Consider the following 23,363-nt stretch of genomic DNA (forward strand, 5'->3'; position numbering starts at 1 on the left):
ATTTGTTGAGTGGGCAGGAGGCAGGGTCCCTAACCTTTCTCATCCTATCTTCCACTTACGAATGTTTGTGTCCTGACCCTGCTCTCAACCCCTGGGCCCTCTGTCTCCCACTGCAGGTCAGGGTGGGAGCGTTCCAGTTCAGCTCTGTCCCTCGGCTAGAATTCCCCTTGGATTCACTGTCAACCCAACAGGAAGTGAAGGCAAAACTCAAGAGGATGGTTTTCAAGTATGTATGCTCAGATACCGCCGCGGTGAGGAGGCAGCTTGTTGCTCTTAAAATTGTTCTTGAAGGGTTCGGCCCAGCTCTTGGCTGCCCAGAGAAGGCTGCGGGCATCCAGAAGCCCAGCTGTGCTCGGCGGGTAATGGGAATTCGCTTCGCAAGGTTGCCCCTTATTATTACCTGATGTCCCAGGTAGGAACTTAAATGCAAGTTTTTTTTAAAAAGTGTTTTCTGCTGCTGTGTGTGGTTGTCATTTACCTGGGAGAAAGGGCTAGTGACGATTAATTGGGACTGGAGTTCAGAGCAGGAGGTGGCGGGAAGAACACTGGCTCACGTCCCCGGTTCTGTCCTTGCCGACCACTACAGCTTGGATAGTTTGTGATCCACTTCTCGAAGCCTCCTGTTTGCAGTCTATCTAAAAAGAGGAAGTTAAGAGCGCTTTAAAAATGACGAATAGTTGTTCATGCGCTCGTACACATACATACCCTGTAAATATGTATGTAGTAGGGCTGTAACTACTCACACAAGTTAGCTATGTGTGTGTGTAATATGTGTGTGTATGCATGTGTATATACATGTATTTCTTGGGTAAATGTTTTTATGTGTATTATCTGTATACCTGTAAACATATACATCGCTATATGATTGTCATACACACATGCGTACACATACAACACACACATACATATTATATTCTTCACAGAAGAGGGTCTGTAACTTGCCGCTCTGATCTCTGCTGCCTCTTACACTAGGGTCCACACTGAAGTCAGGGGTCCCAGCCATGTTTAGCTGTCACCTCCAGTCACAAAGGCCCTGAGCACCGAGGTCTTTTCCAGTTGCAGGTCTCTGTAGGGTCCCCAGTGCTCTCACTCAGCCCGAACCCCCACACTGGGCACACCAGGAACTTTGGGGGTCCTCCAGACTCCAGGGACCCCCTAGTGACTTCACCTCAAGGCTGTTTTTCCCAGCCTTTTCCTCTGCGCATGGGCGCCCCAAACAGAACGAGAGGCAAGACAAGTGCAAAGGGGAAAAAACCCCCCATTGGCATTTATATTTTTAAATGACACTGGCCTTTTCTTGTCCCTTGGGAGCCCTCTGCCCTTGAGACCCCCAAGAATAGTTTTGTAGAGAGGAGTTGCAGCCTTCCTCCTGCATCTTGTCACAGGGAGATTTTAGAGCCACCAGGGCGAGACTTTCCAAGGGAGTATGTGACAACACAGGTATTGGGCCCGTTCCCAGACCCACCGGGGCACTCCCTGGGCAGAGTTGCTTAGCACCCGCCCCTTTAAAAGGTCTCTCCCCACTCTTCCTTCTGCCCCCCTCCTTGCGCCCTAGGACTGTGGGACACACTAGCTTTTCTTTTTTAAAAAATAGCTTTAATGAGAAATAATTTAAATGCCATAAAGTTTACACATTTAAGTGTACAATTCAGTGGTTCCGAGTGCATTTTCAGAGTTATGGAGCTATGACCATAATACAGTTTTAGAATGTTTTCATCATCCCCAAAAGAAGCCTTATAAAGGGACATTTCTCCAGAGATGTGTAAATGGCTGATAATAAGCACATGAAAAAATGCTCAGCGTCATTAGTCATTAAGGAAATGCAAATCAAAACTATAATGAGGTAGCACTTCGTCCCCACTGGAAGCCTAAAATAAAAGGCAGTAACAAGTGTGGCCGGGATGTGGAGAAATTGGAACCCTCATACACTTGGGAAAACAGTTTGGCGCTTTCTCAAGGTGTCCGACATAATTACCGTATGATTCCTGGAACTCTACCTTAAGAGAATTAAAAACATACACCCACACAAAACTTTGTACCCTAATGTTCATAGCAGCATTATTTATAATGGCCCTCAAAACAGAAACAACATAAAAGCCCAATGGTAAACAAAATGTGGTATATTCATACAATGGAGGATTGATTATTCAGCCATACAAAAGAATGGCATTTATACCACAGCATGGATGAACATTGAAACATTATGCTAAGTGAAAGAGGCAGCCACAAAAAGTTATGTATTATATAATTTCATTTATATGAAATGTCTGGAGTAGGCAGATCTATGAAGACAAAGTAGATTAGCCATTGTCGGGGGCTGTGGCGGGGGATGGTGAGTGACAGCTAATAAGTGTAGGGCTTTTGGGGGGTGACAGAAATGTTCTGGACTTAGATAATGGTGATGGTTGCATAATTCTGAATGTACTAAAAACTGAATCGTACTTTAAAAGGGTGAATTTTATGGTATATGAATTATTATCAATATAACATTTGATTATCATTATTATATCTACTATATATGCACTAACATTTGCAGGGGGCGGGAAAGTCTGTAGGTTTAAGTTTAAGACTCAAAGTCAGAAACTGGGCAACTTTGATTCAAATGATTTGGCCCTGTTTTCTTTTGAAAAACTGAGCAAATTGTAGCAAATTGGTTCCAAACAGCTCTTTAGAGATCTCCCAGTCTCTATTCCAACTCTTTGTTTTGTAGAGGATTCTGAGGTTGAGAGGGAGCAGGAGACTTGGCCAGGAGCACAGAGTCACACTGCTGGCCCAGTAGCCCCTGCCCAGCTGTTTTCCCCCACATCTCCCCACCCTCCCCCTCCCACATCCCGAATAGCTGGTTAAGCCTCTTCTCAGCTGTGTCGAAAGTCCTCTAACTAAGGGCTGGAGAGTATTCTTCGTGACATGAAAGCCAGAGACATATTAAGAATGTACCAGATGAGGACACAGGGGGTGGGGAGTGAAGCCTCTGTATGTGTTTGAATTAAGATCGGCCCCTCTTTTTTGGGGGTGGTGGTGGTTAGTGCTGTGTATCCTAGGATGACTATAGCACAACAAACAAAGCAAGGTGGCAGCAACTAACTTTTTGGCCACGGTAGCAGGGTCACCGAGGACACTAAACACTAAGACACTGTTATTAATCAGGACAGAGGAATGTTGGACCAATGGGAGTGATGACCTCCCCAGGGCTCTTGACCCTTTTTCTACAGTGAAATTTTAAATGCTGGACTGACTGGGACAGCTACATCCCACATCCAGAACTCTTGCCTTTCCAGACCAAGGAATTCCCCTCAAAGTATTTTGAAGTGCCTAAGAAACCACCCTGACAATCGATTTATTGCTACTTTGCAAAAAAAGTTTAAAAAAATTACAACCAAGCCTTCCATTATTGCACCCTGTGATCATAAAATCAGATAAAACACAAGATCAGATAAAACAGCATTTGGCTCTGCATATCCACAACTCCTGGCCAGCTGGCTGGGCAAGCTCACTCAGTCATTTCATTAATCTCACAGTAACCCGACTCTGATTTTTCTGTGATTGAATTTTCCAGGACCTTCTCTTCAGCTTATCAGAGTTTTACTGTATTTAGATAGCTCTGCAGAAATAGCTCTCACCACATTAACATTTAAACACAGCTTTTAGAGTAGTTATAGTTACAAAGCATTTTTCTCCTTTTTTAATTTAATATTTTGCGTGTATTTCTGCATAAAGCTGCATCATTTTTCATGATGATGCTTTTTAATGGTTATATAATCAGCGAATTAAACTATCCCAATGTATTAAATCATTCCCCTAAAAGGTCACATTTGGGTTCATTCCAGGATTTTTGTCTTTTGCTTAAAAAGAAAGAAAAAAAAAGCTGTAATCAACATTCCTATACTCACAGTGAATTTTCTAATAAAATATTTTTCAAAGTCTGTCCCACACATTACCTGCATCAGAATCACTGTGGAAGGGGAGGCTTGTTTTAAATGTAGAATCTCAGGCTTGGTCATACCCCTACCATTTTGGGTTTTCTGAGGATAGGACCTGAGACTCTGCGTTATCAAGCCTCCTGAGGGATTTTTATGCTCGCTGGAATTTGAGACAAACTCAAAAGACAAACTTCTTGGAATAGGCTGCTTGCTAGTTGGTTCATTATGATAGTTTTCACCAATGGAGCACTCACTAGGTACCTGGAGGCCCTGGATACAGCAGTTAATCCCCAGACAATACTATTACTTACCCTGCTTGTACAGGGAAGGACACTCAGTCTCAGGTTAAGTAACTTTTTCAAATTTTCCTGGCTCATATGGGACTAATATTTGAGCCCCATGTTCTTAATGACTTGACTACACTGATGGCGAGATGTTTAACTTCTGGGCTCCCCTCCCACCACCACCCCCCCCCCCAAAAAAAACATACTTCATAATCCTAACTGCCCCAAGACAGTCTATCTGTGAACCTTTACTTTCAACCTAGTTTAATCCCATGAGAGAAATTAGGAAAATCTTGGTGAGACTCTGGTCTTCGACCTCTCTGTCTGGAGCCAGAACTAAGCTCAGAACAGACATGTCAACAGAAACAGTTCACGGACTAAGGAAAGTGAAGGCATCAGGGTTTCTTCTGATTTCCCAGAGTTCAAAGCCATTAGGAATCTCATCTGAACCTCAATCAGAAGCCGGCAGAGTTTTCCAGTGGGAAAGGCCTGTTGGGGTGCAGAGGTGGAGAGGGTGGACGGCCCAGGCATTTGTGTGCTGGGTGACATGAAGGGCAGACACCTGACAGGCCGGTGGAGCTGGAGGCCTGGGCTCTCATGGCCTTGACATTTAGTTTCCCTCTAACCACAGCCAGGAGGCCCTGAAGGCACAGGGCGCTCCAGGGTCACTGGGGTACTCTGGCTTTTGGTGACAAGAGAGTTTTGTGACCATTTAGGGACAACAGTATTGAGCAGTTATTAGCACCCTTTTTCGGTTAAAAGTCCATAGAGTAAGTCTTTCAAGCTTTGCAGGCCGTATGGTCTCTGCATGGACAGTGTGGGAATGAATGTGGTGGCTGTTTCCCATGAAAACTTTATCTACAAAACCGGTGGAAGGCCTCATTTAGCCTGTAGACGAATTTGCTATCCTCTGGAAAGGAGAGACCATTGGCCTTGCAATCAGCATGACTGGGTTGAAACGCCACTCTGCTAGCTGAGTGAGAGGCAGGTGACTTGATTGGTTGTGTAACATTAGTTAAGAACTTGGCTCTGGAAATGGAGGGTCCAGGGCTCAGATCCTGCCTCCACCGCTCGTGAGCTGCGTGACCTTAGATAAGGCCCTTCCCCGAACTCTCCGAGAGCTGTGGTGAGAAGTATATGTGCTAAGCACCTTTGTACGTGCACCTGCGCACACTCTCACACACTCTTTGCACAGTGGTGCCTGGCACATGGCAAGAGGTCAGGTAATGAGTGGTTATTACTATTCTCTGAGCAGGGGTGTTCTCATCTTTAAATGAGAGTAGGATCAGCACCTTTTATCATAGTCTTAAGGGTTACATTCTGTGGCAGGTAGGTGAGGGGTTTGGCATAAATCGGAAGCTCAGTCCTAATACTATTTTTTAGAGGCAGGAGGCAACCAGCTCTTCCGGCAGCCTGCAGTAGGAAGACTCTGCTGACATAAATGCTTCGGCGCAGGTGGCCGTCTTCCTGAGTATCACAATCCTCTTGGCTGTCTTCGGTATCTCGTGTGCGATCCAGCACAGTGTGGTGTGGGTGGAATCGGGGGTGTTTGGGATCGACCACTGTCGGTACACCTACCTCCTCTTTGATTAGCCCCTTCCGCAAGCCAAGCTCTGCTCACCGATGTCTTCGCCTACACCCCTTCCTCCGGGGGGCGTGGCTTTCTCTTTTCTTCCTCCACTGATTCACCAAGACCCCATTCAGACACTTTCCCCTCTGGAATCTGTTCCCTGAAGGTTCCTCTCCACAATGAGCCCATCCTCAGGACTCTGTTATTTTTGTCCTCTCATTGATCTTGTGTGCTCGTAGGTCTATTCCTTCAGCTGGACCGATAGTTCTTTGAGGGGCGAGGTCACGGGATGCTTCCTGGGCTCACTTTCACTTTCTTCCATCTAGTGGATCCACAGTACATACTAGCGGGTCGAAAGTGTGGCTTTTTAGTTGACACAGATACTAATATATAGTAGACTAAGAGTCTGAATCCTAGGAAATGTCCACCCTTGTTGACATTTATTAACTTAATGGAGCTCCACGAAGAAAATTGCCTTCTAAGAGATCATCGATGACAAAAATCAATAAAAGTGAAGAATCTTCTAGGCTTGGTCCATAAATCCTTCCCAGGCACATTCTTCCATGCTCTTCCCTCATGGAGGAGCAGGACTTAACTGAGGGGAAGGCGGAAGCACAAAACGAAAGGAGCCTGGATCCTGCTACAGTGGCCGCTTGGCAGAGAGCAAACCAGGAGAGATGCCCAGGCAGGGGGCCCGTGTCAGCCTTGCATGAGAAGTGAACACTTGGCGTTATGTTTAAAAAATACGCATTTGTTCATGTGTATATATATATATATATATACACACACATGTGCGTTCTCTCTCTGTCTCTGTCTCTTTGTCTGTCTGACACATACACACACACGCATGCACACACCATTGGATATTTTCACATTAGATGGATGACCATAGGCTCCTGTGAGTGGGCCGAGGGCTACAATAAAGGCCGGCATTGCCTTCATTTAAGCTCAGAGTGCAATGAGTATAAATGTGCCCCCCCCCCCCCGCACCCCATAGTCTGACTTGTTAGCATTTCCGAGTGATGATCTAACAGGGTTTCTCTGCGCATACAGTTAACCGTGGTGATTCCGTTAGCCTCTGTGTTGTCGCTCAGATTTGGATGTGTTACTGTCTACTGAAAGGTTTGGCCTAAGATCCATTGTAGTGAGTCTTTATTTTCTGCCCCTTTGACACTGAGAGCTGGCTGTCCTCCCACTGAGGACACTTGCACAAGCCTCCTATCACAAGATTTAGGAGAGACGCTGCACTGGGATTCTAAGCTCAGTTCACAGCCCTTATAACTGGGCTGTAAGGTTAGAGAATCTTAGCATCCCGGTGAGATGGGCCACTGGAACCTGCCCTGATCTAGAGACAGACAGACAGTTCGGCCTTCCGACACTCAACCTTGAACTTGGAAGTGGGACTGAAAGTCCCAATCACGGGAAGGGCGCTCATTAGACCTTTGCAGCAAAGCGCTGTCCTTCACTCTCATGGATTCTTACTAAGCTTCGTTATCTGCTTTCCCACCCCAAAGAGATGTTGAGTCATAACAGGGAAAGGATACAGGGCGGGGAGGTGAGAGATGCGCGTTGGACAAACGATGAGAGTTGTCCACCCAGAGCCATCACTGGGGAAGAGGAAGTAAAAACAAACACATTACTACACAAACAGCAGAGCCCTGCGGGGTGCATCTTAAGTCCACGGGAGAAGTTAATTTCTCTTCATCGTCGTGGTTTAGATGGTGAGAAAGCGCATCTTCTCATGGTGGAGCTGTCCCTTTGAGCCTCTGCCGGGAGAAAGTGGCCGTCACTACAAATGGAGGAGCCCATTGTTGTAGGCTGTCTTCCAACTCGACCTCTCTGGATCACTAATTCTTACTTTCTGTTTTCCTTCTGGGCGAGCTCAGAGGAGGGCGCACAGAGACGGGCCTTGCTCTGAAATACCTTCTGCACAGAGGGTTCCCTGGGGGCAGAAATGTCTCAGTGCCCCAGGTCCTCATCATCATCACCGACGGGAGGTCCCAAGGGGACGTGGTGCTGCCGGCCAAGCAGCTGCAGGAAAGAGGCGTCACTGTGTTTGCCGTGGGGGTCCGCTTTCCCAGGTAAGCTGCTCAGTCACTGGGTCAGCGTGGGGACCGCGGTGTGGCCGAGAGACTTCACAGCCACGGGAGGGGATGGGAGCTGGGAAAACCTTTCTGGGCCTTCCCGGGTCTCTCTTGTCTTCACTCGTTAATGTTGTAGCTGTAGCACAGGGCGCGCCGAGTCTGGAAGTCTGAGAGTTTGCATTCTTTTTAATTTAGCCTGAACATTTGGTCGAAAGCACCAGAAACTCGACCTTAGAAGTGCGTGGACTCAGCTCACTGCACTGGCTGCTGGGTCAGGGGTCCTTCAGGGTGAGCGGGAGGAGCCAGGGACATGAATGCCATCGAGATTCTGTCCCCGACATGCTTCTGCTGTCTCTTAGGCAGCTGGAACTGTGGCTGCAGGCAGTCCCCAGCTCACATCTTCCCATCTCCACCCTGGAGAGAAAAGACTCATTTCTCCGGCTGAATAATCCCAGAAAGGATTCTAATTAGTCTGAGTCACACTCCCCACTCCGGAGACCAGGGGAGTGGGGGGGGGGGCGGGGCGGGTCTCTGGCTGCCAAACCTCCCACCACATTTCTCCAAATGCCGGAATATGCCTTCCCCAAAGAGAAGGGGGCACAGGGCCTTAATGCTGTCAACCCTGAAAATAGAGGTTACATCTGTGGTGCCCTAGTTGTGGGTATTCGGTGTAGAGACTCTGGTCGGGGCACCGTGCCTGCACACAGAAACCCCTTTTAATCTTAGTACTTTGTTCTCTCAGTCAATAAGTGTAGGTCGCTTGCCTCACGCCCAGGTACTATTCTCGGTTCTGGAGGTACAGAGACAACACTACAAAGTCCCTGCCCTCATGGAGCGTCCATTCTAGGATAGGAATTAGAAAACAGACAAGCGAATGAATAAATAAGGAATATAACCGCAGGTGAAAATAAAATGCAAAGGAGAAAAATAAAGCAGGGTAAGAGGTCCCAGGTTGATGAGGAGTAGAGAAGAGCGCTATTTTAGATCGGGAGCTCTGGCCAAGCTTCTTTGAGTTCATTTTTGAGCAGAAACGACGGGCATGGTAGGTGGATGGTTAGTGTTACGGGAACAGCAAGACAGCCAGGGAGCGGCTGGAGCCCAGCAAATAAGGAACGAATTACAAGAAGTAAGGTGTGGGAGGTGTATGGGAGTCAGGTCTAGCGCTTTCGTGGGTCATAGTAGATTTTAAAATTTGTCGTAAGTTGGGAAGTCTTTGGAGGGTTTTGAGCAGGAAAATGGCCTGAGTTAGCTAACATTTTTAGGAGATCACCCTGGCTTCCAGGTGGAACAGAGACTGGTGGGGGGGGGGGGCAGAGGGAGACGCAATGATAAGGGAAGTGGAGGAACCAGCTAGGGGAACAGTGGAGCAGCTCAGACTAGAGGTGTGGGTGGCGCGTAGTAGGGGCGCAGCTGTGACCCTGCTGAGGAGTGGTTAGACTTAAGGTGTGTTTTCAAAGCAGAGCAGAGAAGTGGCTGCCGAACGTGCTTGTGAGAGAAGGATCAAGGATTCCGACCCGAGCCCCAGGGGGAGTGGCAGCGCTTCACAGAAACGGGAAAGCCCGGAGGTGGAACAAGGGGCTCGAGTTCCGTTCCAGATGGGTCGCGTTTGAGACACACATTGGCCCTCTGAGTAGAGAAGCTGGGTAGACAGTCGGACGTAAGAGTCCGGAGCCTAGGAGAGACGGCAGACGTAGAGACTGACGTCGGGGGTGGCGTTCGAAGCCCAGATAAGACCACAAGGGAGAGAGGATGACCAAGGGCCAGCATGCGCGGGTCACAAAAGAAGAGCGAGGGAGACCGAGGTACCGCCAGTACCACAGGGATGTCCCGCATCGCGTCATGTCCCGGTGGCCTCCGCTGTCATGGTCGTCGTCATCGCCATAGGCTGGTATTTAACACTGGCTGCTTTCTTGCTTTATCGTTGGCTCTCTTGAGAGAGACCTCGCTTCGTGGCTCACTGCCCCCCGTCCCCCCCGCCACACACACACCGTCAAACAGAGCGCCTTGAACATGATAGTTCAGAGGCCCCAAGGTTCGTCAGTGAGGATGGAATCTCGCATGTGGTAGATTCTGCTGCTCAGAGTATCTTTGGGGAAGGTCCAGTTATTTTGTGTCTAATCCATCATGGATTGATCAAAAAATAAATTACTGGAAAAATGAAATAACAAAGACGAACTCTAAGCTTGAATGTTGATTATTCAGGAGAAATAAAATGACTGTCAAGTTGCCATACGACTAGTTTCTAAGTGTTTACCCTCAGTGTCTACACTTTAGGCCAGGGCGAAGCAGCTTGGGGACCTGCACCAGCCTATAGATCGTGCTTTGAGCATCCTTGGCTTAGAGAAATCAAGAAGCCGTTGGTCAGAAGGGGGCATTGCTTAGATATGAATGGCCCGAGCTGCAGACACAAGAGCCTTCGAGGAAGCCTCCCGGCTCTACCTGACTCCCCGCTGCCCTTGCCACCCCCCCCCCCCAAGTAAAAGGTCGGCCGCTGTCAATCAGTGGCTCTCAAAGTGTGTTCCCAGTACCAGTTGTATCAGCGTCACCTGGGAACTTGTTGGAAATGCCCACACTTGGGCCCCGTCCTGTCCAATCTGTTCATCTGGCCCTCGGTGATTCTGATGCCCACCAAAGCTTGAGAGCCACTGCTGTGGGCAGCATGAGGCTCTCTGTGACTCTTCCCCCCTTTCAGTATTTATCGAGCCCCTTCTCTGATGGTTCTCAGCACTGGCGGAGCGTCTGCTGGGCGGGGAGAGCAGAGAGGAGAAGCAGGTGGAGCTCCCCACTGAGTGCTGATGTGAGGCGGGGTTGAGAAGCCGCCTTCTGGGCGCCAGGGAGAGATTTCTGGTTTATACAGTTTCAGAGGAGCATGGGGAGTTGCACATAAGTGAATTTTAGAGATAAATGAACTGACTTTCTGCCATATTGACAAACCTTGGCCAGTTTCGAAGGGCAGGGTTCTCAATGCATTACTCTCTGCCCCGTATTCTTAAAGGTTCCTCAGCATCATTTGGTCCTTTCTTCATGCCTTAGTGTCGTCCTCTTGTGTGCGATCGTCTGTCCTGGGCACTAAGTGATGCCCCTGGCTCAGTGTGCTGGCGATGTGCGGCCTCGCATTGAGCTCCTATGTTCGCTGCTTTTTTTAAATTATTTTATTTTTTCTGTTACCAGCTGTGCCTGTTTGTTCTTCTCTTGCTGTCCCCTAGAATCACTTGCCTTTATTTCCTTTCCGGTTAGTTCTTCCCATCAGCTCTGGGTTACAGAGTCAGGCAACTAAATCTGCTAGGGCCGTGTCTGAAGTAAGAGCAGGCAGTTGGAATGTCAGGCTCTCCTCTGGGGGACTTCGTGCACTGCAGCACGCACACATCGTGACCCAGGGCTGAGCGGCCCTGGGGTCTTTCTGTGGTTCACTCGGGAGCTTACCTGCAGCCTAGGTGGATGAGGTTGCAGCTAGATGGCCTCTGGATGAGTAGGGGGGAGGGGTATTGCTGCCCACAGGGAGTCCATGGCCTAGAAGACGGGTGGGGCAACGAAGCAACATCACTTCTCTGCTGGGGGCTGGGGCACAGGTGGGAGGAGCTGCACACGCTGGCCAGTGAGCCCAGGGAGCAGCACGTGCTGATGGCCGAGCAGGTGGAGGATGCCACCAATGGCTTCTTTAGCACCCTGAGCAGCTCCGCCATCTGTACCATCGCCTCTCCAGGTAAGTCCTTCCAGGCTGGGAGGGTGGCCTCGCCCATGTGGAAGTGGTGTATGGGATGGGGAGGGTTCCCCCAAGGTAAGAGACCAGAACCCAGGAGCCTCCCCAGGGAGGGAAGGTGAGAGGAACAGGGTCCAGCAGCCTCAGCCCTGGGGTGCTCTGCTCCGTTCTCTCCCCCTGTGTCAGGCCCTGTGGGTTTCTCAGCTGGAACTCTGAGCTTGTCTCTGTAGGGTAGAGGGTCGCAGGGCTTGGGCCCTAGACCTGGTGGGGCCCCTGTGTCTGTCCCTCCTCAGGAGGAAGAGCCAAGTCAGCTCCCCTGCTATGGTCAGCAAAGGGACTCTTTGGCTTGGGATGAGGTCCGTATATTCCGAGTCTTTATCAGGTCCACCAAGGAGCTCCAGCAAAGTATGTTATAGAAAAGGTACCTGTGTGCACAGGACATAGAAGCTGTGTGGGGTGGGGCCTGTGCAGAGCAGATGCTCAGAGATTGGCTGTCCAGTGAGGCTCAGCAGGGATGCTCCCCAGAGTGCTCTGCCCTGAGAAGCAGAAGGTAGCCAGGGCTGGGGGTAGTGGGTGGGGGAAGGAGGCGTAACTTTGTCTTCTCTGTCGGGTGTGTGCTGCGGACACAGACTGCGAGGTCCGGCCTCATCCCTGTGAGCACAAGACGCTGGAGATGGTCAGGGAGCTTGCTGGCAACGCCCCGTGCTGGAGAGGATCGCGGGGGAATGATGGCGTGCTGGCTGCACTCTGTCCCTTCTCCAGGTTCGTCCACGAGGTCTGGGGTCAGAGCCCGAGTGGGGATGGAGGTCCCCAAGGCCAAGTGCTCACAAGCTGCAGGGAGAACGGGTGTCAGAGGAGGCCTGGGAGGGAGCCAGGGACAGCATTCCTAGGGTGCAGGGAGGGTCACAGCTACTCGGTGGCAGAGTCTCATTAACACACTGCCAGGTGCCCCGCGGCAGTGGCACCGCCATTCTGGAGGCTGGTAAGTGAGCCCAAAGCTGGCCCTGCAGGGCCGTTGGATGGCGGTCTGGTCATCTGGTTCCTGTGAGCACCAGTTTCCCATTAACGGGGGGCTGAGTGAGGCAAGAGGCTTAAGAGCTTGGACGAATTCCAGCGTGGAGGCTGGAATCTTTAGGACTGGCATCCTAGAGCACCTGCTGCCCAGCCTGCAGCCTCTCCCTCGCAAGTCCCCCGACCGTCCCTCAGCACTCTGTCCAGGCTACCTCCGATGCAGCACCTGGCGGCATTGGTGATCCCTCGCCATTTCCGGAGAGCCAGGGTGGCGTTTGAACTAGCTGCATCTTTGCTTTGTGGCCTGCCCTCCGATGAGATCAGAGCGTACGCAGCAATGCGGTGGATCGGTCGAGAAGCCGTGAGGACTGCGTCGGGCCGATGGAGAGTCCGCAGGCCGTCTTAGCAGAGAAGGGCTATGCCCTGCGTGTGCCCATAGGCAGCGGGGCCTCGTGCCACGTCAGAGACCACTGGAGGCTCTCTTCATAGACAAGCTCCTCTTTGTTCTCCGGTGAACATGTTCTCAATGCAGCTCTGAGCCAGGACGTGTGCAGTGAGGAGAGAGGCATAGCGACGGCCCCCAACACACTGGAGAGTGGGCATTGGCCGAGCAGAGCAGTGACCGCCCTGAGGCGTTCCAGGTCCTAGGATGGGGCCTGTCCTCTCTGGGATGTAGAATGCACGAATACTGCAGGCTCCTCGGATTATAGCTGCATAGAGGAAGATCTTCATGAATTCCCTCATTCAAGAAACACTCCTGGGGAATCAGCATGGACATCGCAGACAGATCTGCCTCCTCCCCAGCTGTCATTCCGGTGGCAGAAAAGACGCAGCAGTAAACAGAACGAACTTGTAAGACAAACGAGTAGGTAGTGATAAGCGCTACAAAGAGCAAGAACACAGGGTGGGTCCCGGTGGGGTTGGCGGGCGATGGGGAGCCGGGCTGCAATTTGAAACACAGAGAAGACCTTGCAGAGAATGTGGCATCTGAGTCCAGACCTGAGAGGGGGTCGGGGACGAGCCACGTGCAGATCTTGGCAAAATCCTGTGGCCAGTGTCCGAACACTGACTCCCAATGCAGGCCTGGGCGGGCAGGGCAGGGCCCTCAGAGCTTTCCGAGCTAGAACTTGTGGTTTTATGGAGCACTAGGAGTTGACAGAGGGAGAGGACTTCTCTTTAACGAGCTGGCAGCTTGACCAACTTTGGATTTTTGGCAACTCAGTGAGCTCGTAATTGACTTGGCTTCTCTCCCAAGTGGAGATCTTACTCCAGGATAGACTCTACCCTAGAGGCGAGCCCATTAGCCAGGCCGGCTGGGCTGGCCGTGCGCAGCCTGGGGTGGGGTCCGGTGGCAGGAGGCTGCTCTGGAAGAAGTTAGAGGCCCAAATTGGAGACTCCCCTTAGGCGAGGCCAGCCCTGCAGCTGCTGCCAACCAAGAGGAGGGCTTTCTGCCCACAGGCGAGGATCTGCTGCTGCTGCAACAGGCTTGTCACGCCGGAGCCCGAGGGCTGAGCGCAGGGGCTGTGGAGTCGGATGGTGGTGTCTGTCCCAGCCCTTCTGTGTTCCAGCAACCAACCTTGGGTGACCTAAGTCAGCTCTCCGAGCCCATAGCTCCATCTCCCAGCTGGAGATAACCGTCTCTTCAGGCGGCTGTGGATTCAAAGTAATGGCGGGGACACCTGGACCGTGGAAACCACCACCGGGACGGTGGCCCTTGTGTTATCACAAAAAGTTAGCACTCACATGGACCTTAGACGTCATCGAGTCCAGTGGTGTGAAAATAAATACTCTTGAGCTGTGTAGCCTCATGTCGACACTTGTGCAGACTAGAAAAACGTTTAGGGTGAAGGGGTGGGGGAGGTCTGGCACCCTGGCCACTCAGTCTCCTTCCGTCTGCACTGAGGCTCCAAGGAACACAGTCAAAAACGACAGGTAGAGAGAGTTGCTGTATAGAAGAGAGAATGGAAAACCAGAGAAGGAAAGTAACGAGCCTGGGCTCACACAGCCAGAATCCAGTTGCCTGATTCCCAGTATTTCCTGCCCCCTTGCTCTCAGTATTATGCTGGCCCCAGGAAGTAACTCGTAATAGAAGGTTCTTCCTACAGTTAAGAACATAGATCTAACTTCTGAAATGATAGCCAACCTACATTATCTTTTTTTTTTGTTTTTTGTTTTTTTAACTGTCTCTGGATAGTTTGAAATAGTTCCCTACTCTACGTGCTGATAAAAGCTGGGCTGGAATCAAGAAAGAAAACAAGTCTTTTCTGGCCTACTTCTCCATTGGAATTTTATACCAGCTTTTAGGGTTCTAAATCCTCTTGTGGGTTTCTGCCTCCCCGTTAAACCCTTGATCTCTAACACTTGTTTCCTTGGATTGTAGCTGGAAGAGGGTGTTCTTGACCTACCCCGCCACCTGCTACAGGACCATCTGCCCAGGTGCGGTCACCTCTTGGGTTCTCCTCTTTCTGGGCCCTAGGACTGAGCTGGCTTCTGAAGGGCGTTTGTATGTCTAGGGCAGAGGGTGGGATGGATCCAGGTGCAGGGCAGAAGAATGGGCATCTCGGAGACGGCACGTTCATGCTGTGCTCATTCCTCACCCGCTCAGTGGTATTTTTTCACTAAGAATAGAGTGAAGGCTTTGGAATGAGCTTTCTTAACCAATGCCCCTCGCACTGATGAGAGGCAGAGGAGGTGTGCACTGAGAGCCAGCTTCGCCGACAGAAAGCCTCACGTCCACGGTGAACCCAGGGCAAGATAGCTGAGCCTCAGTTTCAACCTCTGTAAAATGGGGCAAACATTAACCCCAGGTCTGGAATCTCCGTTTCCAGGATCTGTATGATGTGGGGTTATCAACACGGGATCAGTAAATACTAGCCACGAAAGTGCTTTATCAGCTACAAAGTCCCAAGCAAACAGTAGGACTTATCAGTACAATTAGGCATCTTTCAGCCTGGTTGTCTAGTGAGCCCTCCTGCTCCTCACCCTGGGGCCTCGTGCATCCCACTGGCCCGGGAGCATAGATGTTGTGGTCGAGTGTGTCGTCATTAGACCTCATGTGGATTCGCTACTCCTAATGAGGCGAGGAGTCCACATCTCGGAAGCAGAGCAAGTAGCTTTATGTGCAGTCAGGTAGCACTTCCTAACCGAGATTTGGTGGTCTCCTTGGCATCCTGTTTGAAAGTTCCAACATTGAAGCACAGGAGAAATGAAAGTGGGGTTGTTTCTGCTCACAAATTAAAGTTCGAGGACTTACAGTTTTGGAACCAGAGTGACTTGGATTCTAGCGCTGCCTGTTTGTAACTCTCTGATCTTCAGCATGTGATGTCTAATGTTTGACCTTCACCTTCCTTGTCTGAAGGTGTGGTGGTGGGGGGGTGGTTTGCAGGGCCTACCTCATCGGGTCGTGTCAACGAAATGGGATCATGCATGTCTGGTGCTTAGCACAGTGCTTGGCACATAGTAGCTGCTCAGTTAAAGGCTGCTGTTGGTGATGTTCATGAGTGTTCAGTTGCTCACGAGTGTTCATGAGCGTGCAGCTGACAGAACAGGCCTAGGTGCCTGGAGTTGGTAATTTCTACCTTTGAAAAGTATACAGTTTAATTATAATGATATGTCAATATTTTTAAGCCAAAATATTGCTTATTGGGGACATTAATCACTAATTTCACTGGTAACCACATAGCTGCTTATCAAGCCCTTTGAATGCATGATGCATGAACTCATGAAAAGATGCTGGCTGTCCTCTGTAACCCTGGCAGGGGGTCGTGTCGTATTTGCATTTTACAGTCGTTGATAAAGAACTTGAAAAGGAGCTCGGGCGTTGACCACAGCGTGTGATACATAGATCAGATACTTCGGAATGAGCCCGAGTTTGACGCGGGCTCTGGTTTCCTGGGTGAAACATCACCTTTGAAAGAGGCATTACTCAGAATTCTCGCTTTGCGTGCAAAAGCATATACCGTCTTACCTGTTATGGGAGTGTTTATTTTGTGTCAGGCTATGTATGTCCTAAGACTTTCCTTGGATTAGTTTGTGTAATCCTCGCAATAACGCTGTGGAATGAGTTCTCACCACCCCCTTTTGGGATGAGGATCCCGTAGCTCGTAGGGACTAATAAGGGTGCCTGAGGACATGGACGAGGCCACATTCGTTTACTCCGGGATCCAAGGCTCGCTGTCTTGCTGTGCCAGCCCGCAGAGGCTGTCGGGAACAGAAGTTAAGAAACAGCACCATCCACACCGAGGCGTTCCCTGAGTCTTAAGACACCCGTGCTGTTGCCTGGATGTTACCGATTTCTTCATCTTTATCAAGCTCAGGTCCAACACCAGTTCATCGCCACAGCCCCCTGGCGCTCCTCCAGGCCCTCCCAGCAGCTGCGGGTTATCAGGGTGTGTCGTGTCAGCATTGTAGGACGGCCATAACAAACTACCACAGACTCAGCAGCTTAAACAACAGAAATTTATTTTCTCAATCCTGGATCCTGAAAGTCCAAGATCAAGGGGTCAGCAAGTTTGGGGTCTTCTAAGGCCTCTCTCCTTGGCTTGCAGGTGGTCATCTCACTGTGTCCTCATGTGGCCTTTGCTCTGTGCACATCCCTGGTGTCTTTCTGCCTCTCATAAGGACACCAGTCATATTGGAATAGGACCCACTCTATGACCTCATCTAGCCTTGATCTCCTCTTTAAAAGTCTGATTTCTAAATACAGTCACATTCTAAGGCACTGAGGGTTAGGACTTCTTCATATAAATTGAGGGGGTGGCGGGTGGGCACAATTCAGTCCATCGCAGTCCTGGTCCTGAGGGCACATCCCTGGGTGAGCCTTACTGCCCACCACTGAGAGTCCTTTACCACACCCAGCCACTTGACCTACATACCTCGCTTGCTACAGGTGTTGCAGTTAGTTTCCTAGCGGTCTCCAGGGGAGGAGGAAGCTGGGCCGTGGCAGGGCAGGGTGGCCTGTCGGGCTCATGCCTCTGGGCTGATGTGCTAGGTTGGTAATGGGCATCTCTCTGATAGGCCCTTGTGACTCACAGCCCTGCCAGAATGGAGGCACATGTGTTCCAGAGGGACCAGACAGCTACCACTGCCTCTGCCTGCCAGCCTTCAGAAGGGAGGCGGACTGTGGTACGTAAGTGTGGGTCTGCCAAGGCGGACGCACCCTCCTCACCTCCCACCCTTCTAGCTGCTAGGTAGAAACGGGCCCTTGAGTTTCGGAGGCACCGACCTTCCAAGTACACCGTGGCTCTGATGTCTCATGTGGTACGGCCTCCGAGTGCTCCGTGAATAAACAACTCAGGAGCTGGAGCTCTGGGTAGGGCAGCTGTTTCTGGTTAATTAGCTTCAGAATGGTCACTGCTCGATCTTGGAGCATCGCCGAGCCTGGCTGCAGGTTCCTAGTTCTATATAGAATCTCTTTCCTCCTCTGGGAAGAGGGGCCTCAACACCTTTTGGTTTTAAATGAATGAAATGAGGATTATAATAGGCTTTATCCTCTAAGGCTGAAGGTGCTTAGCACATTGCTTGACGCGTAGTAGGGGCTTGTTAATTTTTTTTTTTTAATGGGGTATTGTGTCAATTGGAGATTTAAATTGAAGAAATCAGTCTTGATCCCCTACCTCACAAGCTATACAAAATTCAATACCAGATGAATCACAGATCTGCATGTAAAAAGCAAAGCCATGAACCTTCTGGAAGGAAACAGAGAAGCACGTCTTCATGATTTCTCAGATAGGACCCAAGAAGCACTGACCGTAATGGGAGGAAGTGACTAAAGAGATACATTTTAATTTACATAATTTGTATAATTTAATAGATACAATTTAATTTTTCAGTAGTGTTTGGGTCAGGACGGACAGCTCTGTGTCTAGCTCTGTCTGAATCTGCGGTGACATGCCCTGGTCACAGAGCCCCTGGAGCCTCAGTTTCTCCACTCCGTCTCCCTCTTGGGAGGGAGATTTCTCCTGCCCCGTGGTGGTTGGGTATCTGGGGTAGGACGGGGACCTGCAAGCTGCAGGCAGCGTGACAGCTGCCGCTATGATTCTAGCAGCCCCGACGCTGAGCCTGGAGTGCAGAGTGGACGTCCTCTTCCTGCTGGCCAGCTCAGCAGGCACGACGCCGGAGGGCTTCCTGCAGGCCAAGGCTTTTGTGAAGAGGTTTGTCCAGGCCTCGCTGGACGAGGACTCTCGGGCCCGTGTGGGCGTGGCCCAGTACAGCAGGGAGCTGGAGTTGGTGGTGCCCGTGGGCGAGTACCAGGACGTGCCGGACCTGGTCCGGAGCCTCGAGGCCATCCCCTTCAGCGGAGGCGCCACCCTCACGGGCAGTGCCCTGCGGCAGGTGGCGGAGCGCGGCTTCGGGAGCTCCACCTGGACAGGCCTGGACCGTCCACGCAGAGTGGTGGTCCTGCTCACCGAGTCACGCGCCCAGGACGAGGTGGCTGGCCCAGCGCATCATGCCAGGGCCCAAGGGCTGCTGCTGCTGGGCGTGGGCAGTGAGGCCGTGCGGGCGGAGCTGGAGGAGATCACGGGCAGCCTGGAGCACGTCATGGTCTACACCAACCCGCAGGACCTGGTCAGCCAAGTCCCAGAGCTGCAGGGGAAGCTGTGCAGCCAGCTGCGGCCAGGTAAGCTTCTGGGGCCCAACCCAGGGCCTCTGGTCGGGGTGGGCCCTTCCTCTTTCTGTTACCACTTAACCAAGGCCCGTGCTAGGGGCTGGAACCACAGCCCTACTCTTACGTATTAGCCTCATGACCAGTAACTTCTCAGTTTACTGACCAATAAAAGGGGACCAGTAATAGCACTTCCTCAAAGGCTTTCGTGAGGATTAAGACGAGCGATGTACATAGTATAGAGTAAGCACAGAGATGCGCTCAGAATATTGTACACGGTGCTTCTTAGTAATTGTCATTAACGAGCTTGGAACCCGCCCTGCACATCGTGATGAGCGGCTTCCCAGTTTGATGGCAGCCCGCAGAAAAGTACGTTCCCAGCACACGCACACAGCGGGGACATGTTCCATGGAATCCTTGTCCTTTCCACCTGCGATGAGTTCTGGCATGTTCTGTTGCGTGTCACAACCCGTGAGGCAGACTTCATGCCACCCCCTGGCACGAAGAACAGTGCCCCCTGAGAGGTGCAGTCCGGCCAGTGGGCAGGGCGTTGGCCCATGTCCGGAGAGGCAGGAGCAGAAACACGTCCTGCAGGCCCCCCCCCCCCGATTTCTCCTCTAGAGTGGGGGACGCTGCACATGGTGGCATTCAGCTCCTCAGCCCCAGATGTCACTCTCATCGGGGCGAGACCTTCCTTCCTGCAAGGGGGGTGGACAGGGATCGGCTGCCCACCCCGCCCCCCTCCAGTCTAGTCTCCCCGTGGCAGCCAGAGGGGTTTCTAAAGAATAGCTTTAGATTGGCAGAGAAACGTGACAATGGTGGAGTTTTTATGTATGCCACACCCCATGTCCCTCTTGTCAACGCTGACAAGGTGCGTTTGTCACAGTTAATGAGTTAATGTTGGTGCACTGGTTCGTTCAAGTCTGCACTTCCATTCGGATTTCCTTGGTTTCAGCCTCACGTTCAGTGTTCCGAGGCTTCCGGCCAGGATTCCACGTTACTTTTAGTCATCGTGTCTCTCTCGGCTCCTCTCGGCTGTGGCGGTTTCTCAGACTTTTCCTTGTGCTGCAGTGATTTTTAAAAGCCAATCAAATCCTTTTACTCTGTACTCAAACCTTGCCAGTGGCTCCCCTCTGCACTTGGAATAAAACCCTAAACCCATTCCGCTGGCGTCTGAGAGCTCCCTGTGGTCTGGTCCCTGTGGGCCTCTGTGCGGCCCCTGCGTGGGGTACGGGGTGGGGGGGTCACCTTAGAAGACCCAGCACCCCTCCAGCTCACACTCCTCACACAGTGCTCCTCCCAATGCGCTCATGTTGTTTCGGCTGGTCCCTCTCATAGGACCTGCTTTTCCCCTCACGGCTGCTCATATAATCTGAAATTCTCTTTTGGTTCGATGCTCGCCTCCCCATAGACTGTCAGCCCACTGAGGGCAAGCATCGACCTGTTTTGTCCATTTGGTAGAATGAGCTGCTTTGTATACAGTGCATGGCACATGGAAGGTGCTCAGTAATGGGACAGCTGAGGGTTCAGACGAAGTCATTGTCACAAAGGGTCCCTGGAACTCAATCGCTTACATATGACAGACGCTTATTCCTCTTATATAATAGTTCAGAGCTGAGTGGCCTGGGCCAGCAGGGTGGCTCGGCTGCCTTGTGGTTCCACCTCGGGGTCTAAAGTCGCTGTTTCTCAGCCAGCAGGAACAGGGTAGGAGGGATGTGGAAGGCAAGCAGATTCCTTAACTTGGAACTTGCACAATTCCTTCCAAACACATTACACACCAGGTAGAACTTAGACACATGGCCACACCTGGCGGCCAGGGAGGCTGGGAGAATGGTCTAGCTGGACATTCATGTCCTGCTACTGTTCTAGGAGAGGGCGGAAGCTGGCGTCTGCAGTGGACAGAGAAGGCTGGCTGTCCCCACTTTGCCGGCCGGGCCCAGAGGAGGGGCTCCGCCAGGCGCAGCCCACCCTGAGGCCCACTCCGCCTGCTTCCACAGGCTGCCAGGCGTCCTCGCTGGACCTGGTGTTCGTGTTGGATGCCTCAGCCTCCGTGGGGCCCGAGAACTTCATCCAGATGCAGGGCTTCGTGAGGAGCTGCACGCTCCAGTTCGATGTGAATCCGGATGTGACCCAGATCGGCCTGGTGGTGTACGGCAGCCAGGTCCAGACAGCTTTCCGGCTGGACACCCACGTCACCCGCGCTGCCGTGCTTCGGGCCGTGAGCCAGGCCCCCTACCTGGGCGGGGCGGGCTCAGCAGGCACAGCCTTGCTGCACGTCTATGACAAGGTGATGACTGTCCAGAGGGGCGCCCGGCCTGGTGTCCCCAAGGCTGTGGTGGTGCTCACAGGTGGGAGGGGGGCGGAGGACGCAGTTGTCCCTGTCCAGAAGCTGAGGGACAACGGCATCGCTGTCCTGGTCATGGGCGTGGGGCCTGTCCTGGGGGAGGCGCTGCGGAGGTTGGCAGGTCCCCGGGACGCTCTGATCCACGTGGCGGCCTACGCAGACCTGAGGTTCCACCGGGACGCACTCACAGAGTGGCTGTGTGGAGGTGAGTGGGGCGTCCGCGGCCTTCGGGGCTGCCTCCGAGGTCAGCACGCACGTCTTTACCAAGGTCACAGCTCCTCCTGGCTCCTGAACGCTTTTTACGCGTCAGGTTCTGTGCTAAATCCCACGTCACCGAAACCCTGTAGCAGGCACAGCCAAACCCCTTTGACATTCAGGGCACACAAGATTTAACGCAGATACCCCTCCCCAAACCTGAGAATGTGCGTGGTTCATTTAAACGGAAGACATCATTAGGACACGCACAGATCCCCCAAGGGTCTAAGGACACCAGGTTGATAGTGACCTTGGTAGTGAATGACAGAGCAAGGAGCAAACACAGCCAGGCCAGCCTGACTCCAAGGCTTCCTTTTGCCAGGGACATCTGCCTTTTTAAAGGATATGGCCATCATATTAGTAGTAAGCACCGCTAAGTGCACAGCACGTGTGGGAGTTTCCATCTGCACTTAGCAAAGCTGCGTGCCCTTGGTCTTTGACCTGGCCAAGCAGTATGGAGTACCGACCATGTGCTACCTTGTGGCTTCCAGGCCCCAGGAAGCACTGTGATGAGCAGGACCCCACACTTGTGGCCTCACATCTGTACTGGGCTTCCTTAGCGGGGAGGGGTCTGTGGGGCTGACTCAGGCTGGGCCTACCGGGCACACTCCTCCTTGCAGAAGCCAAGCGGCCAGTCAACCTCTGCAGACCCAGCCCGTGCATGAACGAGGGCTCCTGTGTCCTGCGGAACGGGAGCTACCGCTGCGAGTGCCAGCAGGGCTGGCAGGGCCCCCACTGTGAGACCCGTAAGTGGGGTCTGGTCAGAGGCGCTGGTCCTCTGACGCCTGCCGGGCCCCAGGCACTCAGGCAGGTCCCGGGGTGTGTGCTCGATGGAAGGAATCGTGCCATCATTTGGCGATTCCTACATGAAACAGCGGGGGGACCCTGCCTCCCAGGTGTCGTTCAGGCATGGGGACTATAGCAGTGCAGCAGACAGTGAAAATCTCTGCCCTCGGGGAGCAATGCCGTACGCGTGCAGGGGACAGATAAGTACGACACACAGGGGGCTGGATGGCACTCGGCAGACCCATGTCACGAGGAGTCAGAGGGTGTGGGCGCAGGTGCAGGTCGGCAGGCAGATGTGGACGCCGGTGGGACTGCTCTGGGTGTTTCTACTTGCTGGGTGAAAACGGGAGGGAGCAGCTGAGGGGGGATGTGGCCGGTGCTAGAGGTTCGAGGGAGAAGGGAAGGAGTAACTGTCTAGGAGAGAAGGGGACTAGCCCGAGGGCAGGGAATGATTGCTGGGTGGCAGTAGTGTGGGCCATCCTGGGGCTCCCGCTCATGAATTTAAAGTTCGAACAGCCTGCGGCCACCGGCAAAGGCTGCTCCTGAAAGCCGGGATGCGGATCTGAGGGCCGTCAAATGGGGCATCTTCTGCTTGGGGGGTGGAGCAAGACGTGCAGGGGCCCACGAGGCTGCTGGTTGGGTCGCGGGCCTCAGACACTCTTCATGTCCTCAAAGGCCACTTCTTTCCCAGGGGCCCTGAGGGGAGATGCTCCCAGGGCACGTGGCTCCCGCTGGTGGCCTACAGGAGAGCAGCAGCCGGAACCTCCCCAGCCAACACAGAGAAGGTACCCCGGACACTGAAAGG

The 23,363-nt window shown here is 52.1% G+C and overlaps 1 protein-coding gene across 3 annotated transcripts in view; it reads left to right on the top strand.

Moving 5' to 3' along the window:
• The window catches only part of VWA2 (von Willebrand factor A domain containing 2), a 42,239-nt gene extending 18,876 nt beyond the window's left edge, over nt 1-23,363 (top strand). For all 3 annotated transcript variants that reach the window (XM_036222309.1, XM_016146376.2, XM_016146378.2), the window contains 9 exons: nt 117-226; nt 7,661-7,855; nt 11,428-11,561; nt 12,188-12,320; nt 14,950-15,005; nt 17,586-17,693; nt 18,613-19,188; nt 21,171-21,722; nt 22,393-23,363. In XM_036222309.1, coding sequence (XP_036078202.1) covers nt 117-226; nt 7,661-7,855; nt 11,428-11,561; nt 12,188-12,320; nt 14,950-15,005; nt 17,586-17,693; nt 18,613-19,188; nt 21,171-21,722; nt 22,393-22,694 — 2,166 coding nt within the window. In that variant the 3' untranslated portion in view covers nt 22,695-23,363. The remainder of the gene's footprint in view (nt 1-116; nt 227-7,660; nt 7,856-11,427; nt 11,562-12,187; nt 12,321-14,949; nt 15,006-17,585; nt 17,694-18,612; nt 19,189-21,170; nt 21,723-22,392) is intronic.

This window comes from Rousettus aegyptiacus, unplaced genomic scaffold, assembly GCF_014176215.1.
Source record: "Rousettus aegyptiacus isolate mRouAeg1 unplaced genomic scaffold, mRouAeg1.p scaffold_m13_p_6, whole genome shotgun sequence".
In the NCBI taxonomy this organism is placed as follows: domain Eukaryota; kingdom Metazoa; phylum Chordata; class Mammalia; order Chiroptera; family Pteropodidae; genus Rousettus; species Rousettus aegyptiacus.